Raw genomic sequence first — 23,415 nt, 5'->3', positions numbered from 1 at the left:
ATTTACCTGCCGATAAACCCCTCCAGGAAATTAAATTTCAAGGAGAAGATCAAATACTTCCGGGGAGGGTGATCCAATTTTCATGGAGTTCAAGATTCCCTTTCGATTTCACCTACTACCAGTTATCACATAATATGGCAGAGACACTGTTGGGTGTCCTGTCTTCCTGTACTATCAAAACAATGACAATCAAATACCTTAAAGGTTCCAGACTTTTTCTTATGATCTTGAAGTGTTTTTGAGCGTTATGTTAATAATTTCCTTTATTAAAAAAGAAGTACCTTTTTTACACAAATTGTGCATTCTTTTATGACAAGCTGCTATTCAGGGTCTCTTGCTGAGGGCTAGGGGAAAGGGGACTGACAAGTTCTACAGATTCCTATCATAAACACAGTTCGAAATTAGCACTGGACCACAGGCCCAAAGAGAGATCGCTGTAAATTTATGACCGTACAAGTCTGGCGGTCTTGTGTTTATTAATATTACATGTAACGCCTCAGTGCATTTGTAATTTAAACATACAAATATCTTTCAATTCTGTAAGAGTATTAGAAATTTACCGATAAGAAAGATGAAAGTTAAAACATCTCTTAGAGCTTGTCCACATCCCTGGATCCTCTACTAACATTCCCGTACTTTTTAAATGTACATACAAAAATACGTAACGTCAGACTGCCCTTTTTTTAAACCCTTTCAGTCCAAACTTCTCATACATGTTGTATGAACCTCATGATCAGTAAGCTTTCAAACTGAAATTAAACAATTATTTTTTGTATTCTTACCAATTAAGTGTGATACCTTTAAAGGATTTGGGTACTCTTTGTAACACAAAACACAAATTCCACAGATTTACATTAAACTTACGCCGTTTGAAGATAACATCTAGAAAGCGTACCTTAAAATATTAGTTGCTGATGCGCTGTATTTTTTGAAAAAAATTAGTAAAACAATGTAATGAAAATACGTTTTCACATGCTTAAATAATTTTCGTCTCATGATCACTAAGACAAAAGTTATGTTCATAACTTTGTTTTAATCAATTTTTCTAAAAAAAACTACAGTGCCACCTCAGCAAGTAATGTTTTCAGGGAAGCTTTCTACCATCATTATCTTCAAACTGTGTAAGTTTAATGTAAATCTGTGGACATTGTGTTTTTTGTCCGACAAAAAGTACTCAGACCCTTTAAAGGCATTTGACACTATTGGTAATTGTCAAATTGGTAATTGCCTTCACAGTTGGTGTATCTCAATATATGCATAAAATAACAAACCTGTGAAAATTTGAGCTCAATCGGTCATCGAACTTGCGTGATAATAATGAAAGAAAAAACACCCCTGTCACACGAAGTTGTGTGCATTTAGATGGTTGATTTCGAGACCTCAAATTCTAAACTTGAGGTCTCGAAATCAAATTCGTGGGAAATTACTTCTTTCTCAAAAACTGTGGCACTTCAGAGGGAGCCGTTTCTCACAATATTTAATACCATCAACCTCTCCCCATTACTCGTCACCAAGAAAGGTTTTACGCCTATAATTATTTTGAGTAATTGCCAATAGTGTCCACTGCCTTTAATGTATACTAGGGGATAAGTACATTCGACAAATTGACATGTTTATGTACCGTCTACATCATGTATGTAAGATATAGCTATAAATAATCATGCAGGAGTGTACAGTATTTACTTGAACACTTGACAATGACATGTACATGTACTCAAATCCACCGAACTATTACTGCATCATACTGGTACTTGCGCCATGTGCACATACATGTATGGACAGACAGTTAACAATAACCTGCCACAGAAAAATATGCAGACAAAAACCCTCAAAGAATTCAAAGCATTCCACAGGAATGAAATATACAAAATATGTATTCACACTTATAATAGGTGTCAGAAGTCATGGCTACATGGTCATAAATCACTCCCTTAAAAACAAAATTTTAAACAAAAAACAAGCACAACAGAGCCTGCAGCTAAAAAAAAAACTAAAAAAAAGTCACTGCTTGTTTGGTTCTTTTTCCAACAGAGTTTTTTAGGGTCTGTGATTATGGAAAAATAGAACCAGGAAGGCCACTCGTTTTAGGAACACCAAAAAGGCAAGATTCCCGAAGTTAACATCCTGCGGAACATGATTGAATGATTGGTTGATAATGGTCACTTTAGATTCGCTAAAACTTTGATCATAGGTAAGCTATGTAAATACTCACAGCTTTTCGATTCTTGCCGAAAGTAAACAAGTAAATAAAATCCACAAGCTATTAGAGCGAAATTACAAGCTCTCCCCCCCACCCCTCCCCTCCTAGGAAAAAGCTGAGTTTGCCGCCGCCGTTGCCGATGATGGCTATGGTGAAACAAAGTCCATTGTCAGAGATTAGTGTTTGTCTTATAGCTTATATATTTACACAAAAGAGATTGGTGTTTGTCTTATAGCTTATTTATTGACACAAACTCATGACCATGGGATTACACATTCTACCCAACAAAATTTTATTAAAATTCACAGATGACAGTTTGGACATGTACAATGTACACTCTACACAAAAGCTTTAAAAGTACACTGTCACACAAGATTTGCTCGATCATCTTCCTGTCGAAAATCACACAATAAATTTACATTAATTTGGCAGTTAACACAATTTAAATGAACAATAACACAATTTTTGATATTAACTATAAATAAAAATTCTATTGCGTAAATAACAAAATAAGAAACAACAAGATTGTTAAAAGGTTTTTCAATGGAAATTATTTTGAAAAATGTGTGATTTGGATGTAACATTGACACCGTGTCTGTGTCATATCAAGATTTTAATTTTTTTTAATTTTTCAACACTCAAATACATCATTGTGCAAATTCAGCGCACTAGTTACAAGGAACAAATTGTACCAGGCAAAACCGTTTTTGTGCTGACTAAGTCAGTGATTAAATACAGCAGAAATGGGGCAGGACTAAAATCATGCACAGGTCATACGAATGTCACCAAGTGTTTCCCAACTTGGCATAATGACCCACTAATAAGTCTGAAGCATACCATTCATGGGTTAAAGTAGGCATCCTTTGAAATTACTTCATCTGAAATGCCACTATTGATTAGAAATCAATCAAAACAATTTGAATCTGAGCAACTTTTCATAAATCAATTTGTTGTTTACCAAAAAAAGCCTGAGCGACTATTGTGACTAGTGTCGAAGTCGTGACTATTGAATGCTTAGTCGAGTCATGACTACCAATTTTCAACTACTCGGTTAATCTAGCCGCCACTACTACTACAAAATTAGTCGTGACTACTGCTTGGTGAACCAATTGTGTCGCTCACGACTATTCATGACAACTTCAATCCTTTCAGCAACTACATAGCACCTGCAGCAAACAGAATGCTACAATGCATGTAAGGAATTCAAAATTAGTCGCGACTACAGTAGTATCAAAATCGCGACTATTTGAGGCACGTCTAGTCAAGTAGTAAATGTCACTATATAGTTGCCCAGGCCTACACCAAAGTATCTGACTTTAATTAAGGTTTCTTAACTTCAATAATTGGTGGATAAAAACTGATACTTTTATTTATACTAATCGAGAGCTGCTGTACTTCTAAGAAAGTAAGTTGTTAGATTGAAAACAAAATTGAGAGATTACCAAACGTATTCCTTCAATCACAGCAATCATAATCTAGGCCTACATTTATACAGAGTTTATTAAATAATACCCAAAATGTAACCAAACTAACATTGTTTTTGGAAATGGAATGTTCACAAGTTGATTGCCTCGTTTCTTTTTTTGAAAACCTGAGGACGAAAAAAAAATGTGCACTTTGAAAAAGCAAACCAATACAAAATGTAGTACAAAATCCCTTGAAATGAATTGCAGACTTACAATATTTGCTTCCCTTTAAGACATTAGGTCACTATAAGAAAAGAAATGAGTTTATGCTCCGCGGGAGCGTGGTCAGATATATCATCAATCCGTCTCTCTATCTAATACTGTAATTTATCTTCCAAAAACAATCTAAAAACATTTAAGGCACTGGACACCTTTGGTAATTTTTACCAGTCTTCTCACCTGGTGTATCCCAACACATGTATAAATAACAACCTGTGAACATTTTCACTTGATTGGTCGTGGAAGTTGCGAGATAATAATGGCAGAAAAAAACAACCTTGTTTTACAAATTTGTGTGCTTTCATATGCCTAATAAAAGGCTTCGGGCCTGAAGTATTTTAATATTTGAGTGAGCAAATTACCTCTTTCTCAAAAAATATGTAACGTCAGAGGGAGCTGTTTCTCACAATGTTTTACTATCAACAGCTCTCAATTGCTCGTTCCAAGTAAGTTTGTATGCTAACAATTATTTTGAGTAATTACCAATAGTGTCCAATGCCTTTAAATGTCTTATTACACTAAAATAAAATAATGTCTAGAGTCAGTTAGGTTGCCCTGTGTTTTAAAGCCAGGTGAACCGTACATCCGTGCTTGTCTACAAACCTAGCAAGCTTGACATTTTGTCCAGTTGCTTACAGCTATTTGCCTGATTTTCTGCTAAGCAAAAATAGTGATTTTCTGCTAAGCAAAAATAGTGGGAGACCAGTCACACTCAGATAATACACATTACATGGTATTTGGCTTGGTAACCGTATTCTGGTATGCAATAATAATAAGACCATTGCATACATGTATTGTGCCATCCATCTAGTACGTTTATTCAAAGGCTATAGATGATGAAGATTTCTTTATCTTTTTGTCTTTTTTTTTTTTTGGGGGGGGGGAATATCGAGGTGGCCTGACAAGTTTTTGCAAGCATAGCCTAGTAGTGTACTGCTATATTATTTGTGTATTATTTGTAAAGTGGTATTCACTATAGCAATTTAACTGGGGTCCCTTGCTTAATTTTAGCATGGTTGTAAAATGTAGCGTTAATGTTTGACAAGATTTTGCAAGGTACATTTTGCAACATTTAACAACCATGCTACAATTTAGCAAGGGACCCCGGCTAAATTGCTCTTGTTTGAAAGAGGCTTTAGTAAAGCTTATTAATATAGTTATGAGTTAGTGAGGACAGTTGCCCTGTGATGAGTCTCTGATGATATGTCTTGTCGAGTCCACAGTGGCAAAGCGGCAAAGTAGCCCATCAAAGAAACCCATAAGTCATACCAGCTGTTTAGCTATAAATACTCCACATCAATTAGAGGTAGTTCACATTTTGTAATTGAGGAATTTAGTTTTGTAATGGAGACGAGCCGTTGAACTGGAATAATTGAGAAGTCAGGCAGAAACACTTTCTTGAGAAATTTGCTTCGGAATCTCGAAGGGAATATTTTGGTCCGAGAAATGTTTTGAGCGTGAAACGGCTGTCGTTCTGAGACAATTTATGCAGATTTGTGCCGTAAATCCACAAATTATCCCGCCAGTTCCGAGCATAGAAAAATTGGCAACCCCAGCGCTAAGTGGTGAAGTCCAACTCTGACCATACCTTTTAATTGTTTGAATAAAAACTTACTTGGTAACGAGCAATGGAGAGCTGTTGATAGTATAAAACATCGTGAGAAACAGCTCCGTATGAAGTAACACAGTTTTGAGAAAGAGGTAATTTCTAACTCGAATAATAAAAGACCTCAGCTGAAGCCTTTTACTACGCATCTGAAAGCACACAAAGTGACGCAACAAGGGTGTTTTTTTCTTTCATTATTCTCTTGCAAATTTCGATGACCAAATTGAGCACAAATTTTCACAGGTTTGTTATTTTTTGCATGTGTTGGAATACATCAAGTGAGAATACTGGTCATTGACAATTACCAAACATTTCCAGTGCCTTTAAGTTGGGCATAGATAAAGCTGGACTGAAATTTGAGTGTGTATCATTACCAGAAGCAAATGTTGATCTTACCGATATTCCTGACAGATTATACACCAAGGTTCCTATGATCAGGGACAAAAAAGCCTAAAATCAAAGTTGAGTGCTCTTATCTTCTCGAAACACACCCACAAACTGATAACAACGTAATTGTCAAGATACGTACCCTGCCATCAAATTAAAGCGTGCCTTATCAGCAGTGATCATCCGATTTGTATTCAGTAGTAATTGTTTACAATGTTAGCAATGGTTGCATTGTCTTTTAGAGATAACATGTAGTACTGCCTAACAACCTTGAAATGGCAAGGGCACTAAGGCGTTTTCTCTTTCGGTAAAGGACACATCTATGAGGAAATTGTACATTTCTATTAGAACATTTCAAGGGGCACCGCAAGGCATTGACAAGGCAGAGGCAACGGGAGAAATTGTCCACTTGAAAAATCAGGCCTGAAATTTTATGTTTTTAGTTTCTGACACAATTAAAATCTGTTTCTAAAGCCCATAGTTATTTTTTCACCTACTCATTGCCCTTAAAAGTGCACAAGGGAGTTTTACATATATCATACACAATTGTGAATGAAGTGTGCTGTGCAGTATGAACCCATTGCATACATGTATGACGTCACACTCTCAAAAAGGAGGCAGATCATTGGACAATAGCTGTTCCCTGTGCGCAAAAACATGCGCGTGACCTCAGCGTACATGTAGCGTTTTGCGCTATGCAAGGGTGAGCTATTGATTTCTAACACAGTACAGAACGCGCCTTCGAACAATGCGCATAATTTTGGGTAGCAACTCTCTTTTGTGCATGTTTGAATACAATTTTGACACCCAAAATGATACCCAGGGTAGGCACATGTGAGTACGCTGCGCGTATTGCAAGGGGTCTATAGGCCTACATGCAGAATACCAGCTTTCGGTTGCCAGGAACACAAGGTCCAGTTCCCTGCCATTCTAAATGTCAGTGGAAATGCTGGATTGCGGGCTGGAGCGGAGACTTCTTGGAAAAGAAATACCGTACATGCCGGACTGATTCTTTGTCCGCCCGAGTGTCACTGGAAATTGTGGATTGCGGCTTCAGCAGAGAACACTCAGAGCAGAGTGACAAGAAACATGGATGTGTCAGTCGAAATGTTGGATTGCGGCTGGAGTGGAGACTACTACCTGATGGTCAAATACCATGTCCCTCTGAATGTGTCAATGGTAATGTTGGATTGCGGCTGGAGCTGAGACTATTCAGAACGCAAAAGAACAGTGACACAAAAGGCCCAGTTTCAAAGCCCAGTTTCACTGATGAAATGTCCGATTACGGCTAAAGCGAAGACCATTCTAGATGTGTGATGGGTTCAGCCTCAAAAGAATATGGCAAGAGCTACATGTACTCTGGCAAACTGGAAGACACACTTAAATGGCATCAAAGAAGTTCTGCAACATGTACAGATCCATCATTCTTGCTATCCTATCATACATTCTCCGTTTGTTCACCTCCTTTATCCTCATCATCCTTCTGAAACGAAAAATAAATAAATCTATTGTAAGAGTGACACTCATGAAACTAATGGGAAAAAACCTTTCAAAGTTTTCCTTCATCATTATTTTAGCAGCATGAATAAATCACCCAAAGTTTAAAAATAAATTGTGCATAACATGTCCCTCCCAGAAAATAATTAATATAAATGATAATAATTTTTGCTTTGTTTTTGAAATGTACCTTAAAGGAAGGTAATTACTGAAAAATAATTATCCTTCATCATTATTGAAAAACAATTGTAGCATAAAACCTAGCCCTATATATAGGACTCTTCCTCTGTACACTTTTTTTTCTATACAGAGTCCTAACTATTGAGGCCCGTTTCTGGGGCGGAAAATTTTCAAAGCTTCATAACTCAAATCTTACCTGCAACAAGCCACTGATTTCAACAGAATCACAATCTATGGCGGCATAAATTTTTCTGCAGTGGGTTTTGGTCCTCATATATTTCTCACAATACCATCATTTTCGTTACAAAATTCCCGCTTTTGATCGTTTTCTCACAGTGTTGTCTGTTGCCGTGCGTACGCGTATACATTCGCGTGCGAGACGCATGAATTCTTGGTCACCATTATCTTGACTGCACAGCGTTAACACGCAAACGCAACGCAATATTAACCGCAATATTTGCGCAGATTGCGTCTTGCGTACACAGGGCAGACTGTGAGAGTACGAACAAAAATTTGAATTTCTTAACGTTGGGAGTTGCATTATTTCATGAAAATGACGGATTTGTGAAGAATATATGACGATCAAAACCCACTGCAGAAAAATGTATGCTGCCATGGAATGTGAATCTGTTGAAATTGGTGCTTTCTTGCAGGTAAGATTTGAGTTATGAAGCTGTGAAAATGTTCGGCCCCAGAAATGTACCCTGATGTCCAGGACGTCACTGTAGTACAATACGAAAGTGCAAGACCGCCAGGGCTACATAAAACCTTACTTGTTAACGAGTAATGGGAAGCTGTTGATAGTATAAAACATGTGAGAAATGGCTCCGTCTGAAGTAACATAGTTTTCGGGAAAAAAAAGTAATTTTCCACAAATTTGATATCGAGACCTCAGAATTAGATTTTGAAAGCACACAACTTCGTGTGACATGGGTGTTTTTTCTTTCATATTCTCTCGCACTGTCGATGACCACGCTAATAGAAAGTTGTGGGATGTCTTTTAAGTGAAAGTCACTCTTTCTGCAATTTTATTTTAATAATAAACTTAGTTTGTGCCTGAAATAAAAATAACAAAAGTTGATAATTATTCTCATTGTGAGAAGCTCTAAACTAATCCCGACTACATGTTATTAACAAAAGTAATTTGTGATTACCTCTGATCCCGGAATCTCATGTGCTTGAATGGGATTATTCAGTCTTTCTGACTCTGTCTCTGGACCGCTTGCATTTGCAATCTCCATGATCACATACGGCTGGTACGGGTCCCCATCACTCCGTAACAACGGAGGTGTCTCATCGTCACATGAGGGCGCTTCACTGCTCAGCGCAGACAGCTCCCTCGCAGAGAACACTGGATGCTTCCGAAAATCCGATACTGTATCGCGATTTTTCTGCGTGTCCAAAACGTTCGATGTCGTTCCCCATCTCGTACTCCAATCAAACTCAGAGGATTCTTTGTTGATGATAATTGGCGAGGGATTTTTCTGAGCATCCTTGACGACTGTGTAATTTTCCGCTCTTTTGCGCGCGTCCGTGGATTTGGACCGCTTCTGTCGCTTTGTGAGCTTTTTCTTTGGGACAGACTGAAGCTGGCCATTCTCAACTTGGAACCATCTCATTGGTTTAGTCTCTGGACTGCCGAGATTGTTGCTGAGACATGGGCAGATCAAACCAAGAAGCCAGGATGTCTTCCCAGATTGAAAGCACCCATTCCCATCCTCTGCTTCCATAATACAGTATATTACAAAGTCCAAAATAAACGCCTATTGTCGACCGATTGCAAAGCAATCCAAAAGAAAATCGTTATCACATAAAATAATACGTTTTATGTAGACTTCCTTAACAAATCTTCCATTTTTCTCAGAAAATCTTTTTTCATTTTTGGTCTCTGAAGTTCAAATCTTACTCTCTACATAAATGAGAGCCTTCGCTGTATGGAAAGTATTCACGATACAGAAAGCCCTTTCACAAAAGAAACTGCTGTGTCACAGAACACATCGCTTCTATGCCAGCACCCCCTTGTTCCTTCATCAATGCCACCAGCTGACCAGAGGACCAGCTGATACAAAGAAGCAGTGACTGACTGTCAGTATTGACCACCAGTGAAAGTTAAACCTCATTTGAATACAGATGTCCAGAACAACACAAGCAAAACCCATTTTGCAACCACAAAGGATTAAAAGTAGCTGTTGAGTACACTAATTGTTTGCACTCCCAACAGTTAGAGGGAGGGAGTAGAAGTGCAACAGTTAGAGGGGAGGGGGTAGAAGTGCAAGACCTAATTCACATGAAGTTTCATAGAAATCATCGGACTGTTGTTTAAAATGTTTACATAAAGTCTCTGTTCACAAGGCCGGCTTAATCTGGAAATGTGCCAGCAATTCAATTATGTAATCCATAACTCACACCAAGGAACTCGTGTCAACCTCAACAACTTGAAATCTTTCGAGAACATAGAAATCGTTTTAAAAAGCACACCAATGACAAACTGGAAAATCACAACCTTTTTGTTCCCCCTTTGTCACACATCAGCAAACGTAGTGTACCAATTTTTTCACAACAGTCATCAATGAGCAATTAAATTCCAAGGCAAGGCTCAAAATACTCTCGACTCCAGGAGAAACTGAAACAATACCTCCTACTCATCTCAAAATAAGCCGACCATATCATAGCTAATTCCTTCCACCATGTTCAAACACTGAGCCTATTAAAAACAACCACACCATTAACCAATTACACAAAACGTACACAGCTCAAAACCTAAACAAACAAAGGAGTTATTACCGGTAGACGCAGTGCGTAGTAAAAACACCACTGAAAATACAAACTCAATTGCTGTCTTGGTCGCTCTAATGACAACATGTACTTTTGCTGTCTCACTGTTTAGAACACAAGGCTTGAACAACAAACACCCACGGTGTCAAGAGCCGCAAACATAACTTGCATAGAACGTTGTAAGAAACAAAACCCTATATGTACTTCACTGTGTTTCCCGCCGAAGTTTCACCAAAAACAAAATAATCCTTTACAAATGACTATCGTCTGAACTACAGGTCCTAACACAACCAGTCTTGGCAGAGCCTGAATCAAGGATGATCCATGGCACTATGTATTATTATGCAAATTTAAATGTCAATAATTTGTTTACACAAGTCTAGATATTTCTGGAATCCACCTGCCATCAATGCGGGACCAAACTTTTCAGGAATAGAAGGCTCGTAGATCAAACTCGTTTGGTGGTCCACCTATTTTCCAATAGAAGGGGTCATATGGAAATAATGAGGAAAACATTACAATTACTTAGGCCTAAATGTAATCTTACATTAAAATTGTGAACATTGCCACTGAATTTGGAACCCCTTCATGTGTAACTTTTGTCCAAACCGAATTGTTTGATGAAAAGTCACATTTCAAAAACATGGTCTGTACATTTTTCTATCAACAAAATTCAGTACATTTCTGAATTTGGATGATATTCACTCAAAACAGCCATCAATTTTCTCTACATTTTCATAAGGAGTCAATCTATTGGCAAATGAGTGCCTCACAAAACTCAATTTGAGCGTTGAACCTCTCTTTTAAAGGCAGTGGACACTATTGGTAATTGTCAAAGACTAGCCTTAACAGTTGGTGTATCTCAACATATATGCATAAAATAACTAACCTGTGAAAATTTGAGCTCAATCGGTCATCGAACTTGCGAGATAATAATGAAAGATACTTCTTGCTTCAAAACTACGTCACTTCAGAGGGAGCCGTTTCTCACAATGTTTTATACCATCAACCTCTAATAATTATTTTGAGTAATTACCAATAGTGTCCAAGGCGTTTAAGGATCAAGCTTTTACCACTTTTAAGTGGTAAAAAGCACGGAAACCGCACGCAACCTGTTACTCCTCAAGTTGCCCGCAAACGCCCTCAAAGTTACACATAATATGCGACATTAAACACAGCAAACAGCTGTAGATAGAACGCAATCTCTAGTATAATGGTTGAACATGGTTCCCATTAGGAAAAAAAACTGATGTTGTCTACTTCTGAAGATTCAAAGGCTGGAGGTCAACACAATAAGGGTTTTTTGTTCCTGTCTGAACACGTTTCACCATGTAGGCCTACAGTGATGGCAACCATGCATGTTTCATGTAAACAATCAGGGCCCAATTTCATAGAGCTGCTAAGCACAAAAATTGCTTAACTTGAAATTTCTTTCTTGATAAAAACAGGATTACCAACCAAATTTCCACCTGATTTTCAGGATAAGCAAACAACAGATGAATACCAGTAACAAGCAATATGCAACATATGGAAATTTGGTTGGTAATCTTGTTGTTATCAAAGAAGAAATTTCATGCTAAGCAAGTTTTTGTGCTTAGCACCTCTATGAAATTGGGCCCAGGTCATGGATTGCCATTATTTTAAAGGATTTTACATTTAGGTTAAGACAGTATCTGTAGTCAAAGAAGATATCTGGGCCCAATTTCATAATGGTAAGCAAATTTTTGTGCTTACTGTAGCAGAAAAATAATTTGCTACGGTGCAAGCGTGTTCCACAGGTTAGCAGGTGGATTTGCATTGTGACGTCATTTATTTTTGTGCGGTAAGCAGCGGAAGGTTAGCATGCCTTTTCATGTGCTTACGGTTAGCAGCGCAATGAAATGGAAATTGCATAGTAAGCACAAAATTAGCCGCTAAGCAGCGCTATGAAATTGGGTCCAGGTAAAAGAGCCATTCGTTGTGATTATTTTTCACAACATTTTTTTATTTGAGACGACATTGCAGTCCTGTTAAGAAATTGTGTGTGCACAAGTATGGAAAGCTTTGAGATGAAGAGGTAACAAAGTCCCTGGCTTCCAACATCACTGATGTCATTCCAGGCCTAGCCTGAACATTGAGCAATATTGCTCCATGGCCTGAACAGTAAATCCCCAATGTACTCATTTATTTTGTCAGCCGGATCACTATCCAACAACATAAACATTGCACCTCCACAATAAGCTCGAACAAGATGATCAGAGCACACTTATTTTTCAGACAACAAAAGTTTGCAGGATTTTCTTTAAGCCCTTCAGAACCACCATCTTATTTATCCTTCAGCCAAGGTTCCTCATTCTATACACCACATGAGCCAGTTACAGATAACATGGATAAGATGGGACCATGTGGAGCATCCAGGGGTGTAGAGACAAAGGTTTTGTTGAAGCAGTGCAAACACAACGGGGCTACATGAAGAGGTTCTGCAAGATCAGCAACAGCTACCCCCTTCAAGGTCTTTTCGGTCATTTCTGAATATAGCAGCACCCTGCATATAGGCTGGATCACCACATTATCATGCATAGTGAAGCATCTAGGCTGCCTCTATACCAGCACCCTTGTAACAACCACAGACTACCAAACTCACAAAAAGGGCAAATTCAAAAAAAGGTATTCAGCAGAAAAAGCTGTTTCACAGAAAATCTTGCCGAGCACAAAAAAACAAAAAGTATGCACCAGTCCCAACAATGGAAACTTAATGGCATTTTTGACAAACAGTTTTTGTTTTTGTTTTTGTTTTCCTTACTTTTGATATAAAAAATAAAATATAAATATAAAAAATTAGACACTAAAAAACAGGAACTTCAAACTGCTCACATTTAACATACAACACCACTACGTACAAATTGTCATAAGTAGTTTCATGACTTAAAGTTCAAAATCCGGGCACAGTGTTCCCAACAATCCAAAAGTTCCCCCAAAAAGATTACGAGCAAGACTTGTAGTGTATACTGTACAATATTAAGCTTCACAAGAAAATCTCTGTTGGTAACTTTTTTCAGCTAATTGACTCTATTTGAAACCGTTCAACTGCATGGGTTGTGTGCACTCACTGCATGATAAAATAAATGCCACCTGGCAAAGTTTATGCAACCATTTATGATTCAAAAGTATGGTGGCTGATATTAAATAGCCAGACAGTACACTGTAGGAGGGCAATTTATACATGCAGTGTTCACCCAGTGTCATCTTTGTTCGCCAAATGACACCATTTGGAAAAGTGCTAAATGAGTCATTTGTGAGAAATATCAGGAGGGTACACAAAATACAAGCCAAAACATGCTGACATGGGTTAAATTTTTCAAAAGTATTGTATTTGTTTTTTTAGTTTTTTAATGCCGAAGTATCTTATGCTATATTGGCAACTTCCTTCCTGATAAAAAGAGGTTAAAGTAAGCATTGTTTCTTTGTCTGGCTGGCTGTTTTTTACAAGCTTAGCTTACCAAAATGGACCACACTTTATTGATTACATTTATGTTTACTGTTACTTATTGATATTTTTGCTCTACTCTTTAACACACTGACCTACTTTTAAAATGGAAGTGTGGAAGTAAATGTGTATTTGAATTTATTGAATTGAATTTAATAAAAAACGTGCACTGTTGCTTAGAAACACATCCTTATGCTCGAAACTGGTGTGTATTCAAACAATAGAGGGGTAACGTAGACACCACTTCCTGGTTTAAAGTGATTACACATTGCTGAAAATGTTGTTGGTGGAGATTTGCAGTTATTATTAGCCATTCTACTCTTTGCAGAATATTAAATATACACATAATACCTCAAGGAGCCAAGACACAATGCACAATGGTACAAGAGTAATTGGGCAGTAGGGAGAATAGGCAGGAATATGTGTACTATACAATGCAGATTGAGCAATAATTTTCAGCAAATCTGGGAACCCCACCTTAGCCAACACACCCTGTTTGTATAACTGTCCTTTATTGCTCCATATATATCAGGGACACAATCAACAAGGCCAGTTTTTACTTGCACCATGTATATTGCACTTGATTGAAGTTGCGGTTCATGGTTTCACACATGCGCCCAGCTGTAGTGCGGTAATCTTCAATTATGAAGCAGCACTTGTAAGGAAGAAGAATAAGGCTTATAAACTTATAACTTAAGGCTTAGGCCTATAACTTTTTATCCAGCATAATACCCAGAACCTGGCATGCTAGGAAACCTTGATTGATTTTTTATCATGTCACCAGGAGCCATATTTTCATAATCTTATAGAGGCTGCCTTGAGATCTAAAGCAAACAAAAACTGCTTCGAAAAATTTGGATCAAAGACAAATTTATATTACAAAATAACATTTTGAAAATAAATAAACAGCATAGGTAATCAGCTAAACAGCTGAAAAGTTGCATACCTAGATCAATGCTTAGTAAACACGATAAAATTCAAAAGGCTACAAAGGAACTTTTACTTGTGACCCATGTCAATACACGTTCACAATTACTACATTAAGTACAAGTTTAGTACATGAGTACTGTAGCACATAAGCTTGGGCGATATCAATTTATTTTATTCACGATATATCGCCGACAATATATCGCGATATTCGATATAATCGCGATTAATTAAATTTGACATCATCAGTCTTCAAACTCCAAGTGAAAGTTGTAGAAGAGACAGTCCTAGCATAAGAGAGGTGTTCTAATGACCTATTCTTCTGGTTTTACTCCAAACCTAGATGGGGTGCAAGATGTCTCAGCTAGCAAATACATCGCGATATTTAATCGATATCGCGATATATCACGATTATCCCGATTATCGCGATATATCAATATTTCGATTAAAACCAAATTTATCCGATATCGAAATCGTTTCCAAATTAATATCGCGATATTCGATAATATCGTGATATCGCCCAAGCTTAGTAGCACAGACACATTGAAGTCTGCAATTGCACAGAATTCTGCGGTAAGCAGAGCCATGAAATTGGGCCAGCTGTACATCCTGTCAGTGATACTTTCCTAGCTGGATGGTAAGCAATACTGGCAATGCTTTGCGACATTATTTTGTGCTTAAAATGTGAAGGATCTGATTGCCACTATTTGACCATTAGACCACAGTTGTGATTAGGTCAAAATGGGTGAAAAAGAGCCATTCAGATTCTGCATCTTTTCCCTTAAACAGTTAGCAAAAACAAAATGCAAGAAAAAAACTGTTTAAGATCGTTGTGCAATTCACATGTTTGATGAAAGTTGACTTTATTTCTAACCCCCCCACCCAAACACCCCCCCCCCACCCATTTTTTTTTTTTTTTTTTTTTTTTTCAGTGGAGTATCTGGCTCAGGCTGGATGGAGAGGTAAGCTTATTTTATGACTTCAGCATTTTTTGTAGGCTTTCAAAAAATACATTCACCATTTACCTTTCTGACAAAGGAAGAGAGAGAAATACAATATAATGCAGTGTGGGACACAGCACAGTTGTGGGAAGTTTGCCAGTCATCTGCGTTTTGGGTAACTTTCCGTATGGCGCGACCATTTTTTCACTCATTTTTACAACAAGGGATATCTCATTTCATATCGAATGAAAAAGTGGTGGCGCCATACAGAAACTTGTCCTGCCTTTTTTTTAAAGCTTTAATAAATGCGGAGAAAGCATTCAACCATGAAATGACAAAATCAATGAGCAGATGAGTGTACCTGCCCAATTCCATGATGGCCATTCATGACAGCTGCCCCCACCCCGCCCTGCCCCCCCCCCCCCCCCAAAAAAAAAAAAAAAAAAAATGGGGTTGAGTTGACATGGTCCAGAGAAATGGACCCCCTTTTTAATTTTATGTCATGTATTGTATGTATAGCCTGGGGGTTGAGTAATAAATCATGGCCTAAATGGAAAAGTTTCCGTATGGCGCCACCACTTTTTCATTCGATATGAAATAATACAGTATCTAATTTACCTCAATGAGATATCCTTTTTTGTAAAAATTTGTGAAAAAGTGGTGGCGCCATACGGAATGTTATCCTAATTAACCTTGCACTATTGTGCATTTGAACCAAACACCTGTCTATCTGTCCTAAGCATGTCAATAGTGCTGGTGCTCGCCCACTGCGCTGCTCTGCAAACTGTGCTCGGGAGTTAGCCTACTGCATGCACTGTACACACGCCCCAAAATAAAACAACTGTACACAAATTAAGACACTGACATCACCACTAACGTAATTTTTCAGCATCTATGAATCGTGAAACATAAGACTTACCAGACATTTGTAGTTCTTCAGTTTATTTCATCCAATAATTGTGTTTTTCCTCATGTTGTTGGCGTGTTCATCTGTGTCAAACGAGCTTTTCCAGACTTTTACAATCACCCTTTTGCATATTCAGTTTGGCGCCCTCTTTAGTCGTTAGCTTTTACCCATTATCGACGACTGTTTTACGTTTTTTATTTTTTATTGGGTATTGCAGTCGTCTGAATATCTTTCCAAAAATATTTTTATGGAAATATTTACAACAACTTAAAAGCTTCATTTTGAAAATGAAACGACAGTTGAAATTGTATCCATAACATATTTGTTCCTTGTACGTTTGTTAAAATTTCCAGAATCGTACAACTTTTCATAAAATAGTTTCTGTGTCGTCAAGTGAAGCCGCCATGTTGTTTATTTGGATGTCATGCAAAGTGTCGAACTGAATGAGTGGCGATGAAACTATGGAGTAAGAAAATTCGGATTTAAAGTTATTTTTACATCGAAAAAAACGTAATGGCAGATGTAGTGGAGAAGGGTGTCTCAGAGGACAAGCCTGTGGAGCCTGTGCCCGAAAACACCTACACAATTAGGCCGAATTTTATGCATAAGTATGTTCATACGTCTTACGAAAAATTTAGCGATGATTGATTGATTGATGTTGAACATGTTGTGTTGTTGCTTGTTCCATAGCATGATAGAGCAGGGACCAGTTGTTCGTTGCTTGAATTAATGATAGCCAGTTTATGTGATTTGTGATGTTAAGTTACTATATTATTAATTAAAACTAGTTTCTACTCACTTTTAAAAATTTTAAAGCTACTCCTTGTCCTAGAACTATTTTTTTTATGAGGTTGAATGAAACCTAAAATACATTCTAATTCGTAATTCTAAATGGCATATTTTGGTTGCACACCCATCCCCCCCCCCCCCAAAAAAAAGTAACTGAAACTGTACCACTAGGCTTTATGGTTTTGTGACTTACCGTATTGCAGTATCTCTTCTACTGTGATGTATACCTTCACCAGAGGCCTGATATTTTAAGGAGCCAGGCAGGTGATTGCCTGATGCCCCCTGGTCATTGCCTTGGTTCCTTCCCCTTCCCATTCAAAAACGAACAGGCATGCTCCACGATCATCCCATGTCATTAGATAGAAATATCTATAGATAGTTTGGTTTAGTGTTTTTACACTCGTGGTCAATGAATGGCCAAATTAAAGTAAAAATTACAATTGATTTCCCCAAAAATGTAAATAAAAAACAAAGTATGTAATATTACTACTACACTTTCGCTGTTTTGGGAAAAGGTGCCAAATCCTACCACTATTCTTCAACTCATTTTGACCACAAGTAGTATCCTATTTTACCAAATTCTATTACTTTTTCTGTTATAACAAGTGAGGAAAATTAAACTTGTGTATCATCATCTTTTTACATATTTAAATTCTTAATCTTGTTGTAGGCCCTATATATGTAACACACATATGTCCTTGTTTTGGACTCGTGAGAAATAAATTGAAAATTAAGTAATGATTTTCTTCAATGCAAACAAAATTGACTTTAAAAGATTTGGGTACTTTTTGTAAACACAAAGCACAACATCCACAGATTAACATTTTAAACTTACACCGTTTGAAGATAATGATAGTAAAAAAAAGTACCTTAAAATATTAGTTGCTGAGGTGCTGTAGTTTTTGAGAACAAACAATGTCATAAAAATATGTTTTAACATGCTAAAATAATTTAGTCTCATGATCACTGAGACAAAAATTTGTTTCATAACATTGTTTTACTCAATCTCAAAAACCACAGCACCTCAGCAAGTAGTATTTTCAGGGAAGCTTTCTACCATCATTATCTTCAAACTGTATGAGTTTAGTGTAAATCTGTGGACATTGTGTAAAATACCCAGACCCTTTAAGTCAGAGGTTTATTTTTATTTAGATATCGCCCAGCAACTGCCAAGGAGGCAATTCATGTGGTATTGAATGAAATGTTGGCAGAGAAGCAGTATGATGCTGAAGAGACGACCGCTTGGTGTAAAGAAATCAGCTCCGAGATCAAAGAGAAACTTAAAGGTGCTCCAAAGAGTTCATTTGATTCAGGTTTTGACGGTAAAACTAAATCTAGTCAGACAGAACCAAAGTTGTTCAACAATCTGGGAGATGCCATGACTTACTGCAAGGGAAATAACTAGATTTTTGAGAAAATATTGATTTGTGGGGGGACTTGAAGGCAGTGGACACTATTGGTAATTACTCAAAATAATTCTCAGCAAAAAATCTCACTTGGTAATGAGTAATGGGGCGAGGTTGATAGTATAAAACACTGTGAGGAACAGCTCCCTCTGAAGCAACGTAGTTTTAGAGAAAGAATAATTTTCCACGAATTTGATTTGGAGACCTAAAGTTTAGAATTTGAGGACTCGAAATCAAGCATCTGAAAGCACACAACTTCGTGTGACAAATGTGTTTTTTCTTTCATAGTTATCTTGCAACTCCAACGACCAATCAAGCTCAAATTTTCACAGGTTTTTATGTTGTGCATATGTTGAGAACACTGGTCTTTGACAATTACCAATAGTGTCCAGCCTTCAACATGAAATATCATTCCAGCAACCTGGTTACATTTGTCAATCCACGACTACCGAGAAAAATGGTAGCAATTGGTGATGATTTGAAACCGTCCAACAGATGTTGCTACATTGAAATGCATGTCAAATGTTTGTCTACCATCAATCAGGACGGGATGAATATATAATTTGTTTGTTTTTACCCTTACACTAATGTGTTGCAAAGGATTTGGGTACTTTTTGTATTACAAAACACAACATCCACACATTTACATTAAACTTACACCGTTTGAAGATAATGATAGTAGAAAGTGGTTATACCTTAAAATATTACTTGCTGAGGTGCTTTAGTTTTTGAGCATCAAGTAAAAAATGTCACGGAAATACATTTTACATGCTAAAATAATGTTCGTCTCCGGAGCCAAAAATTTTTTTTTTGACTTGTTTTACTATTCCTCAAAAACTACATCACCTCATCAGCAAGTAATATTTTAAGAGAAGCTTCCTACCATCAATATCTTGATGTAAATCTGTGGACATTGTGTTTTGTGTCCTACAAAAAGTACCTACCTTTTAGCACTGTACTTTCCCCGAGTGGAAACAAATCCATAAGCAAATTCCTGGGATTCGAACCCAGGACCTTTGCATTGCTAGAGCAGATGTCTTACCACAAGACCACCAGCTAGTCGGATGGCTAGAGGTACACTTTGAATGGTTTAATTGGATGTGGATTTGCGATGACTCAAAATGGCTGAATAGTTCTTAAAGGGTATAATTATGTACTTTTTCCTAACAAAAAACACAATGTCCACAGATTTACATTAAACTTACACAGTTTGAAGATTATGATAGTAGACAGCTTCCCTTGAAATTTTACTTACTGAGGTGCTGTAGTTTTTGAGAAATGAGTAAAAGTAATAATTTTCGTCTCAGTTTTAGCATGTAAAAACGTACAACCAGTTATGCTATGGAGTTTGGTATAATATCATAACTAGTAAAGGGGATTTTACATGCTAAAATCATTTTGGTCTCATGAGACGAAAATGATTTTGTGACTTGTTTTACTCATTTCTCAAAAACTACACAACCTTAGTTAGTAATATTTGAAGGGAAGCTTTCCACTATCATTCTCTTTAAACCCTGTAAGTTTAATGTAAATCTGTGGACATTTTGAAAAAGTACCCGAATCCTTTAAACCCCACTCCAGCGTTCTTAGAAACGCTGAGTTAGAGGTAGCAAATAGATTGACAAACTCTCTTTGATTTGGATTTTCTTTCTTCAGCTCTTGGACTTGATAGATATAAGTACATCGTTCAGGTGGTGATAGGGGAGCAGAGAGGTGAAGGAGTCAAGTAAGTATAAAACAGCCAATCAGATTCAAATTGAGCTTTTAAATATTGTGTCCGATTTAGAAAGAAGTCTTGCTGTGCTCTACATTTTTCCTGTGTGTTGATATAACCAGATCAACCAATGGGAAAGTAATTCCTTTTTATACTTTTTATCCCAAAACGGCCGACAGCTGTCCGCCATTTTGGAAGTAAAAAGTACAGAAAGGAATTCACTCCCAAAGTGGTGGAAAAGGTAGGAGCGCACTGTGTAGAAGTGCATTCCACAGTGCAGAGCCAGTTATCAGGGGAAAAACTGACATACGTAGATCTGACATTGTTTTATGGCCGGGTTAATTTAACATGACAAGAGTTGCTCACACTTTAATTTCAGTGCACATGCCCTGCGTTCGTCACTAACCAATCACAAGTAAACCATTGGCCATTGTGCAAACTTGCTCAGGGCTTAAAGGAACATTACAGAATTGTTTTTTGCTAACAAAACAGTTGCTGGCAGTGTAAGCCCTTTATGTAATCCACCATATACATAAACAGACAAACCTGTAGAAGTTTGAGATCGATCGGCCATCTGGGTCACGAGAAAATAGTGAAAACCCATTACAAAATTTTGCATTGCATAGATGCCAAAACAAAAATGAATAAATCGCTCACTGAGCGATAAACTCCAAATGCGAAATTAGATTATTTATTTCTGATCAAATATGACATTTCAGACAAAAATATTTCAAGGGATGTTTTCTACTATCATCATCATGAGACTTTGTAAGTTTGATGTAAATCTGTGATCTTCACGATTTTTGTTCAGCCATTATACACTTTCGGAACAGAAAACAAACAAAAAGTTCACAGATTTACAAATAACTTACAGGGTTTACAGAAGGTAATGGTGAAAGACTTCTCTTGAAATATTATTCCATGAAAGGCTTTACTTTTTGAGAAAACATTAAAACAATTATCAATTCTCGATAGCGAGAATTACGAATTTGTTGAAAACACATGTCATGACACGGCGAAACGTGCCGAAACAAGGTTGGGTTTTCCAGTTATTTTTTCCCGACTCCGATGACCGATTGAGCCTAAATTTTCACAGGTTTGTTATTTTATATATAAGTTGTGATACACGAAGTGTGGGACTTGGACAATACTGTTTACTGAAAGTGTCCAATGGCTTTAAAAGATTTTATGATCTGAAACTTTGTTTTATTATATTATATTATTATTATATTATTATATTATTATTATATTATTATTATTATTATTATTAACTTTGTTTTGTTTTGTTTTATTCACAGGATGGGATGCAGATGTTTCTGGGATTCCGACACGGACAACTATGCTCAAGATATCTTTATGAATGTAAGTCAGGGAAAATAATAATTATACATATATTCATAAATACCTCCGACAGTTTCGCTATTCCTATTGGTTGAGAGCGCATCACGTGGGTGTGTATAAACCTTTGTTTATGACCAGTCAAAAGTGTTGAAACATGGGCGTGACACGCGAGCTTGCACCTGTTCTTATAAGACAGTTTCTTCATTCTTATTGGTCGAGAGCAACGGCTCAAACAGTTGTGCCACATCACGCGATACGCGCGACGCACGACACACACAGCATTCCCTTATAAGGAGTTGTTTACCCGAGGGCAGCGGAGGGCTTTACCATTTCACAGCTGGAGGGGTATTGTGTTGAAAGAAATCATTGAACAATTATAATTTTTGCATTTATTTTACTTTTTGACCAAAAAGTTTTGATGTTTTTGACCGAAAAGGTATTTATGAATGGGAATCAAAGTGTGTTGAATCGGTTTTCAACTAGTGGTTTAAACCCACCGAGGCCTGGTTCTTGATAATTTACCTCAACTTCATCTCGGTAAAATTATCAAGAACCAGGCCTCGTTGGGATTAAACCACTTGTTGAAAACCTCTTCACCACACACTGATTCCCTTAAAAATAAGAACAAAATCTTGTATAGCGCATTTTACAATAACGGTATCAATGCGCTTTACATTAGTGCTCTCCGTTCATTATTGGGCCAATAACATCCCTTCAATCGTTTTTGGTTCCCTGGGTAGTATACAGCCCTGGGCCGTGGCGCTCAAAAGGCTTTTTCAAAAGCCGTTTTATTACTATTATTATGAATGAATGAATGAACATTAGTTTGGGTTTTTTTCCCCATTTGATCTTTGCAGGATTCATTATTTTGTGTAGCTGCAGCTTTTGGGGTATTCCACTACTAAACGAGGGATGTGAACTGGTGTGTTCCACTTGTAGACAAGGGGTGATAAATGGAAGAGGAGGCAAGATGGAATTTTCTCAGGACTCGGTGAAGCACCAAAGTGGTGCTTCATTATTTTAAACATAAAAAATGTGATCATCTAGTTGGTTGGTGTTTGTATTGGACACGCGAGGATGAAAATTGTATTTTAAAAATCCGCTGATGTTAATATGTACTGTACTTTGTTTGGGGGTGGAGGGATGGACTAGGCAGGCCTGGAGTTTCATCTTTGAGAGGGCAAGGCCATTTTCATTTGCCAAGGGGGCACATCCACTTTAAACTTTTGGAGGGGTAGGCCTACCAAGGCAAAGACCTGGGCATCGGGACCATGGCCTCTCTGACCTTCGTGGAACATCAGGCCCGAATATGTGTAGCTGTTGTATAAATACTGCCAAAAAAAAGTTTATTGTCACAAATGTTTTGGTCCCACCAGAGCCTATTTCAGTTTAACCTCTTAAGACTCTTTTAAGGTCGAAACGTGAGTCCATCACCACCTTTGGCATGTACATTTTGTACACCTGGTTTTGTTTTATTTAGTTGTACAATCTCTAGCTTTTTTTTTTTTTTTTTTTTTTTTTCGGGGGGGGGGGGGGGGGGGTTGCGTAGTGGGGCACCAAAACACAAAACTGTATGGACATAGATTTACAAACA

The 23,415-nt window shown here is 37.4% G+C and overlaps 2 protein-coding genes across 4 annotated transcripts; one reads left to right on the top strand and one right to left on the bottom strand.

The window, feature by feature from the left end:
* Window positions 1-7,275: 7,275 nt before the first annotated feature.
* On the bottom strand, window positions 7,276-16,679 carry LOC117298334. Of its 2 annotated transcripts, XM_033781525.1 has the most exons (3): window positions 16,584-16,679; window positions 8,710-9,318; window positions 7,276-7,361 (listed from the first exon to the last, which is right to left on the bottom strand). In XM_033781525.1, the coding sequence occupies exons 2-3, from the start codon at window positions 9,283-9,285 to the stop codon at window positions 7,317-7,319; spliced, it is 621 nt and encodes a 206-aa protein (XP_033637416.1). In that variant the 5' UTR covers window positions 9,286-9,318; window positions 16,584-16,679; the 3' UTR covers window positions 7,276-7,316. The 2 variants fall into 2 exon arrangements, with proteins under 2 accessions (XP_033637416.1, XP_033637415.1); XM_033781524.1 differs by lacking the exon at window positions 16,584-16,679 and having other exon boundaries at window positions 8,710-10,618.
* A 279-nt stretch (window positions 16,680-16,958) lies between these two features.
* Window positions 16,959-23,334, top strand: LOC117298913 (tctex1 domain-containing protein 2-like). Of its 2 annotated transcripts, none has more exons than XM_033782291.1 (5): window positions 16,959-17,037; window positions 18,513-18,646; window positions 20,423-20,492; window positions 21,779-21,842; window positions 22,679-23,334. In XM_033782291.1, the coding sequence occupies exons 1-5, from the start codon at window positions 17,015-17,017 to the stop codon at window positions 22,724-22,726; spliced, it is 339 nt and encodes a 112-aa protein (XP_033638182.1). In that variant the 5' UTR covers window positions 16,959-17,014; the 3' UTR covers window positions 22,727-23,334. The 2 variants fall into 2 exon arrangements, with proteins under 2 accessions (XP_033638182.1, XP_033638181.1); XM_033782290.1 differs by having other exon boundaries at window positions 16,978-17,179.
* The last annotated feature ends 81 nt before the right edge of the window (window positions 23,335-23,415 follow it).

This window comes from Asterias rubens, chromosome 13, assembly GCF_902459465.1.
Source record: "Asterias rubens chromosome 13, eAstRub1.3, whole genome shotgun sequence".
Classification (NCBI taxonomy): domain Eukaryota; kingdom Metazoa; phylum Echinodermata; class Asteroidea; order Forcipulatida; family Asteriidae; genus Asterias; species Asterias rubens.
Note: the sequence above shows the minus strand (reverse complement) of the source record. Positions and strands in the feature narration are given on the sequence as shown.

Coding starts and splice junctions, on each gene's coding strand:
- LOC117298913 (XM_033782290.1), top strand. CDS start 17,085: ATGGCAGATGTAGTGGAGAAGGGTGTCTCAGAGGACAAGCCTGTGGAG. Junction 17,180..18,512: donor AGGCCGAATTTTATGCATAA/GTATGTTCATAC, acceptor ATTTTTATTTAG/ATATCGCCCAGCAACTGCCA. Junction 20,493..21,778: donor CAGAGAGGTGAAGGAGTCAA/GTAAGTATAAAA, acceptor TTTTATTCACAG/GATGGGATGCAGATGTTTCT.
- LOC117298334 (XM_033781525.1), bottom strand. CDS start 9,285: ATGGAAGCAGAGGATGGGAATGGGTGCTTTCAATCTGGGAAGACATCC. Junction 7,362..8,709: donor ATGAGATTCCGGGATCAGAG/GTAATCACAAAT, acceptor TTTTCGTTTCAG/AAGGATGATGAGGATAAAGG.